This window comes from Thermobia domestica, unplaced genomic scaffold, assembly GCF_964235325.1.
Source record: "Thermobia domestica unplaced genomic scaffold, izTheDome1.hap1.1 HAP1_SCAFFOLD_665, whole genome shotgun sequence".
In the NCBI taxonomy this organism is placed as follows: Eukaryota; Metazoa; Arthropoda; class Insecta; order Zygentoma; family Lepismatidae; genus Thermobia; species Thermobia domestica.
In genome coordinates, this window is record NW_027656375.1 from 89,157 (window position 1) to 97,298 (window position 8,142).

Here is an 8,142-nt window from a genome sequence, read left to right on the forward strand (position 1 = left end):
TGCAAGAAGAATCGTTGACTATCTATTCTGACAATGCATTACTGAAGAAAGTCATTGGAACCTCGTTTTACATCCAGCCTGTTGATAGATGATCGACAAACATACAAATTGACCTATAGTCGTCTGGCTCAGGAGCAGTTTATGCATGTTAGTATTTCATATGACTGTGATTTTTCTGTGCAGTGTCTGATAACAGCTTTACTTTTAAAGATAAACCTATCTTAAGAACAAAGCTTTGAGATCACGCGTGGTTCTCTCCTGCTCTAACATTTTTATGGGACACAAGGAACACCACCATTTAATGCTGCTAAGACCTTTTCTATGACTAAGATTCATAGATTGTTTTATAATCTAGACCCCCGAACAGCTTACAATAGGGTCTTAACAATACTTCAAAGTAAATTGCATATTCAATCACCAGTGAAATTATATCATAATAGCCTGTTGATACTAATTAACTGTTAAAAGAAAGAGAAAAGTTCATTTCTTTTTCTTCTACAGATAATAGAAGAAAGGATGTTTTTGGAGGAAATGTGAGTTGCTATGATTTTTTTTTTTTCATGACTATATCTCATGTCTTGAGAATAAAATATGGAATAAATGCACATCTGAGAGTGCAAAAAATACTTAATTTTAAAAATGTAGATAATGTAATATATTCTTTCTGTTATAGGTCTCAAGCTGAAACCGCTAGTGTGAGAAAAGCGATCTTATGGGAGTTTCCATTTGGAGTTCAATATGCATGGATGTTGTTGATTTTTGCAATGACAGTTATGTACAGTCTTTCCTGTCCTCTTATAACACCATTCGGTAAGAACAAATGAAGGTATCAGTAGGATTTTCTTCTGTCAGTGTGACTCCTTGAGCTTTATTTCCAAATTAAGGACTAACTTTTGCAGCCGTCCAATACTTAGAATTCTTTTAAAGTTTTTCATTTACATTATGAATCAGCCTGTATCCAATGCAAGATTTTCTTTCCATTTTAATACAGTATGATAATATACTTAATAAAGATATAATAAACTATTGCATCCAAATGTTCTTTAATTGCGCAATTGCAATTTTAGTACTTTTTTTTAAAACTAGTTATATAAATATGCGTCAAATCATATCTTTTAATAAGTATGGTAATATATTACATGAAAGATGAAGATTTCGCTTGAGTATAGTAGCCAGTGTGTGGTACACATATTGCTTTTTTTTTCTCAGGGTTACTGTACATGGTACTGAAGCATCTAGTGGATCGCTACAACATCTATTTTGCATATGGTCCCTCGAAGATTAGCAAGAACATCCATGCAACTGCGATTAACTGCGTAATCGTTTCAATTGTGCTTCTGCAAATGAGCTTTACGTCACTGTCGTTTGTTCGAAAGGGATTGAATGACATAACGATATTTTCCCTTGTTGGATTCTGTATTACAGTAATCTTTTTTCTGGCTCACATATTTTTAAATTGGTGCAAAGGCTTTAGTCCTATCTCTTACCAGGTATGTAGATATTAATATTGTATTTGCATGCTTACGCGTGTTTTATGATGTTTTTGAATCTTGTGATCGAGGCAACCGATAGCCTTTCAGACAGAATCTGTGGAGAAGAGTAAGAAGTGACTTTAAATTTATATTCTGCATTTTTATTGGAATGGTAAAATACGTCAAATGTATTATTACTTGTAAGTATAGTTTAGTTTTCATATGCAGTATATCAAGAAAAAAAATGTATGTAACAATTTATTTATACACTAATTTAAGGAGCACATAGTATAATTAATAATAAAGTAGATCTTTGTGTGCGAAATGAAGTTGTTGTTTATTGATCTATTGTGCACTTATCGTATAAAGTTACATTTCAGTACATTCAAAGTGCATCCAAACTTTAAGGTCTCTAAATTGTTTTTCTTTGAAATGGAAATTGATAGAAGCGTGAGACTGATTTTAAATGACTGGGTTGGATGAGTCCGGCTTGCAGAATTCTGGTGGCAGGAGCATTTTAGGTATTAAGGAAGTGAAGTTTACAGTAGAACTTTTTTTTTTTTTTTTGTTTTCTGCATATGGTTATTTATTTCATCTATTTCTTTTTTTCTTTATTTTTTTTAACAAAGAAATTGAACTGGCTTCACGCAACATGTTTTAAAATATTCATTAAAATAATCTAAAATCCAGCACCTGATTGCCATCAACACCAAACCATAGACCATATTTGTAAACCTTAAAGAAAACTTATTTCTTTTTCATAAAGGTGTTATTATTGCTAGGAAAGGTATTCTTAAACTTTCCTTTTCAAGAAGGGGTGAGTTTACTTCTTCCTTTTAGCCAATATCAAACTCAAACAGTAGATCTTATTGGTAAGCCTCAGTGAAAGGATACGCAATATTTCAGGAATATCGGGTAATTCTTAGAAATTTAGTGTTGTTTATATATTTTCGAGAAAGGATGAATTTAGTCCCTTGCCTTACTAATTTCAACTCGAAGCAAAAAATGAAATGAAATCTTTAAGTTTTCCGTTCCACGGTTATGCCGGCTGGGCTAAAGGAGATGATGATGAGAAATGAATGAAATGGTGGAATGAAGAAAGTGGGAGGAAACGGGAGAACCCCGAGAAAACCATGGTATTTGTCCACCACAAAGCTCACTTTGCGCGAGCTGGTATCGAACGAAGGACCTCATGCACCAGAGATAAGCGCTCTACCCCTGAGCCACCGCAGACCCTCAAGTCGAAGCAGTAGGAATAAATCTCAAATAATACGCACACTATATTTTTTTATAAAGATCTAATAATTTTTATGAAATTTATCGTAAATCATGTTTTAAAAATGGGGGAAATTAGATTCCATCATTCTTGACAAATTTCGAGTCGTGAATCTCTCCCAAGGAAATTCATATAGTGATAAGAAAAAAAAAAATATTTCGCTTATGAAAAGTTGTTGTTAAGTATATTCTTAAAATTTGAAGTAAATTCACCCCTTATTGGTATTACCTCATCATTTGCCTCCATTGAAAGGGTTTGAATAAAGTACATGCCATTCTTCATAGAAATCTCATTTCTAGGTGTTTTTTCAAGATGGGTTGAATTCACCTTTTGACTTTGACTAATTTCAACTTCATACAGTAGGAGTACGTATTCAGTCGTAAATGAAACAAGCTATATTGTCTAAAAAACGGGAGTTTTTACTTGATGCACCGTGGAACACCTTTTAAATTGAAGAAGAGTATATTTACCATCTTATTCTTGACTGATTTCAACTAAGAGTACTGCGTGGAGAAGAAAGGGGAACCTCAGATAAAATCTATATTATGTCTTCTTTTTCATACAGGATAGATTTATCCCCCTTTATCTTTAATTTTAGCCCCAAACAATAGAGGGGGGGGGGGGTCTTAAGTCTCAAAGATAGCACACTGTATGTTTCACATATATCAAGGAATTTCTACTTAAATTATTATGGAATATATGTTTTAAAACTGAGAATAAATTTATCTCCATATATTTGACCGATTTAAGCATCCAGCAAATGTGGATCCTGAAAGAAAATATACATCATACTGCATGAGAATCCATAACTTTTACCAAATATACTGGAAAATTTTGTTTTCTCGTCACATTACTTATATGTACAAACTTTCGAGTCTAATTCGTGACAGATTTCGACCCTAAACCACAAACTTATTTTTTAAGACTGAAGGAAAGCACATGCTACGTTAAATTAAAATTGAATTAATTATATGCGTATAGACACACAAATGCAAGTTGAGCTGAATGGTGGAAGCTGGCATACACTTGCTTCAATTATTTTACATACGATTCACAATTTGAAAATGATCGGTAGCGGTATTCTTCTCTGAGGAACGACATATAAGATAGTTCATTTTTTAAAAAAGAACGTAAACTAGTGGTTAAGTATTTCTTTCCGTTTCGTTGCGGTTTATTAATGATTAAATGTAATTTCGTATTTAAAACTTCGTTGGGTTGAAAAGTGGTGGAACAAGTTTGTGCATTAGTAACAAAGAACCGTACGTGACCACTTTTAAAATGATCGAACGAGGAATGGAAGATAATGGAAAGTGCCTTATTTAAATATACAGGGTGTTTTAAAACAACACCGACAACGTTTGGGAGGTGATTCCTGACACCAACATAAGACAAAAAGTATAGACTAACCTGGGTGCACAAATGCTTTCTTTCCGAGTTATAGGCTGCCGAAAACATGAAAAAATGAACTTTAAAGGCCTCCAAAAATTTGGGACCTACCGTCTTCGGGTCAAGACTTCATTTAGTAATTAGTATGTGCCCTATCCATGTTTCAGAATCCTGTGGTACTTCGGCAACAACTTTTATAGAAGTAGTTGGTAAGTACTTCAAATTATATGCTCACAACCAAACTTCCTATATAACAACCGTTGCGTGAGTACCGCAGGAGTTTGAAACATGCATTTTTGCATAGCGCACATATTGGTTCCTAAGTGAAGTCTTGACACGACTATGGTAGGTTCCATAGTATTGGAGCTATGGACCTTTAAAGTTCATATTTTTATGTTTTTGGCAGCCTATAACTCCAAAACGACTGATTTCTGCACCCAGGTTGGTCTATACTTTTTGTCTTATCTTGGTGTCAGGAATCACCTCCCAAACGTTGTCGGTGTTGTTTTGAAACACCCTGTATATACGCGTGTGCACGAAAACTTGTTCATAGTATGTAGTAATAGAAATCGTAATATAAAAGAAATCGTAATTAACATATTGTTCTATTTTTCAAAGTAAAACTATTCTCTTAGTAATAAATAAAATTCACCCATAAACATTCTATACTACTAGACAGTGATACTGTTTCAGCAAACCATCATCTTCACTAGTATAGATTGAAGAAAAGAAGAAGGAAAGAAAAAACTTAAACTGCTGAACACTTCTCATTATGAAGTTTCCTCCAATTCATAGATGATGGAAAACTCCATATAAATAGAATGGATGAATCCTTGAACACATACCGATGAAGTGGTTACATTCTTGATTCTTTGAACTTAAAAAGGAAACGAAGGTTACATAAAGAACTAAGAACTCCTAAACTTTCACTATTACGTATATATAATGTTGAATAAAACGGCTAGTAGGTTTATGCTTCTTATAAGGTGAAGTACTGAACTTCAAAATATCTAGTTGGTAAAAACTGTATATTTAACATCCTGTTTCGTAAACTACTATATATTGCTTAGTGCATGTTACAATAGAAGCTTGTACAACTGTTGTGCTCTTGGTGAATGGGCCAGGAAATGTTTCTTGGAATGAATTACAAGCTAGAAGGCACTGCGTATGTAGATTACTTTAATCAATCAAGCTTGTGAACGATTCCCTAATATCACCAGTTACATTCAATTCTTTCATTCAATAAATCAAATAATATATTTCCAGTAAGCTAACTTTTTCTATACGGTTTTCTTTTTGAAAAGTGTACGCATTTGGCAAAAAAATTCAGCTGAGGATCGATTCTAGTATTGAAAGTATTAATATTGAATCCATATTTATCCCATGTTATTCCATTTTCGTGAATCGATCTGCGCCCATGTAATTTATATCGAAAAGGTACAAGATCTAGCTCATGAGTTGGCCGTCAGTTAATTATATATTTTCAAGTAAGTGTAACCATATGAAAACTGCATAATAATTCATAACACATAGGTCTTAGCATTATTATATGCAAATAAGGACAAAGAAAGTGAACGAAGTTAGATACATATATTGTTTCTTTTTTCTTGGTGATATCTTCTCTGTATTTAAGCGCTTGAATATTATCAAAAAAGAATGTTTTGATATGATTTTTTAACATTTCGTTCGAAGTTGAAGTAATGTAGTTTCGGAAGTATTTATTGCTTGTATAAACATTATTTCAGTCGGAATCCATTTTAATTATCATCCTCTCCTTCATGTTCTTCATCTTATAATAATAATTATCTATTTATTTAAGGAGTTTATTGGCAACAACAGCTTGACAGCCATAAGTGTGCCAAAAAAAATACAGAATACATTAAAATGCATTACATCATACTTATAAATTAAAATGTTTATACATAAAATAATAATAATAATAATAATAACTAACTAACTAACTCTATGGCCTATGAAACCCGGAGGTTCAGTGCCGCGTTCACAAAAGCTCTCCACTGACTTCTATCCTTAGCTAATTGCATCCAGTTTCTACTTTGTATTCCTATCTCTGCGAGATCCATCTTAATATTGTCCTCCCATCTGCGCCTAGGTCTTCCTAATGGTAGTTTTCCTATGGGTCTACTAGTCAAGACTTTGAAAGCGTTTCTACTTTCTTCCATTCTAGCTACATGACCTGCCTACCTAAGCCTCCTAGACTTGACGACCCTAACAATGTTGGGTAAACCGTATAAACTATGTAGTTCCTCGTTATGAAGCTTCCGCCATTCCCCATTCTCGTTCCTCTTGGGTCCGAATATTCTTCTCAGGATCCTGTTCTTAAATACTTTCAGTCTATGTTCTTCCCTCAGAGTAAGCGACCATGTTTCACAACCATACAGAACAACAGGCATGATTATCGTTTTATATATTTTAGGCTTCAAATTCCTCGACAGAATTCGCGACGACAAGAGATTTTGAACCGAATAGTAACACGAATTTCCTGCTTTTAGTCGACATTTAATTTCTTCGTGAATATGATTTTCGTCTGTTAATATTGATCCTAAATATTTGAAAGTATCCACTTTATCAAAAGCATTATTTAATATTTTAACGCCTCCACAATTTGCCGTATTACGGTCCCGACGCACTTCCATGTATTTAGTTTTCTCTGCATTTACTTCTAAACCCATGTCCCTGCAAGCGTTTAATAAGATCTCTGCATTTATTTCTACTGTTCTCCTATCATCCCCTATTAAATTTACATCATCAGCATATGCCATAACCTGGTGAATGCCGTTCAACTCTAGGCCCTGGTTGCTATCTTTGATTTTCCTTATAGCGTATTCCAGCACAAAGTTAAATAATAATGGCGACAACGCATCTCCTTGTTTCAGGCCATTTTCGACGTGGAAGCTCGTGGACAAAACTTTTCCTACCCGGACTTTACTTTGGGATTCACTTAAACATATCTTAATAATAATAATAATAATAATAATAATAATAATAATAATATAATAAACATGCTAAATACATCCGGGATAAATGCATATAAAAGTAAAAAACAAACGTGTAGTATCTGTAATCATAAAAAAAACATTACATGCATAAACATAAGAAATCAAAGATGTATATATAAAAAGACAGACAATAGTACAAATTAAAATAAATATATATTAACCTTTATTTTACGGCTTGTCAGTACACTGCCAGAATAGTAAATCCGTTCTTTCCCGCGTGGCACTGTACTGACACAGGCGAAAGGTCTACTTTGACCTGCGAGCACACCGGTTGAGAACCAACGTTTTTGGTTCCTTTCACTATGGACTATCTCTTCATACAATAAGGCACATCAGTTAAAAAAAAAAAATATGTGTGCTCGCGAGTCAAAGTAAACATTTCGCCTGTGTCAGTACAGTGCCACGCGGGAAAGAACGGATTTACTATTCTGGCAGTGTACTGACAGCCGTAAAATAAAGGTTAAAGGCAGCCACCCGAGCGAGACTAACAACTTTTATAAAGTTTAAAGAATTAATGACGAATAGTTGAAAATTCGGGTTGAAATAGATCTAAAGAAGCATTATTATTATTATTATTATTATTATTATTATTATTATTATTATTATTATTATTATTATTTCAATTGAACGTTTCAGAGACGACGTTAGCAGTTGTTAAATGTCTGTGTAGCGAGTAAGTTTTATGGTGTCAAAACGGGTACGTTTGATTCCAACACCGTGAGATACATTGGTTTAATGTATGTTCTCTATGAAATGTCCACAAATAGGTGAACTTTAAAGTCAGAATATAACAAAACGCATGACTTTCTACTAGCTTATGTTTATGCAGTGAAGCCTCAGTTTAATGTATTTGAATTTTGATAATTACATTTGAAATATTTATTCATTGTTGTTGTTATTTTTTTTTACTTCATTCTGACAAAAAGAAAAAATCAAACGATGGCTCGCAGCCCTCCACTCCACCACGGAATCCCAACCGACAGTTCGTGCC

The 8,142-nt window shown here is 33.6% G+C and overlaps 1 protein-coding gene across 1 annotated transcript in view; it reads left to right on the forward strand.

The window, feature by feature from the left end:
• The window catches only part of Tmem63 (transmembrane protein 63), a gene marked incomplete at its 3' end in the record, with an annotated part of 90,844 nt that extends 82,707 nt beyond the window's left edge, over positions 1-8,137 (forward strand). The window contains exons 13-15 of the mRNA XM_081747792.1: positions 674-810; positions 1,210-1,490; positions 8,078-8,137. Of these exons, the coding sequence (XP_081603918.1) occupies positions 674-810; positions 1,210-1,490; positions 8,078-8,137 (478 nt within the window). The remainder of the gene's footprint in view (positions 1-673; positions 811-1,209; positions 1,491-8,077) is intronic.
• Positions 8,138-8,142: the final 5 nt, after the last annotated feature.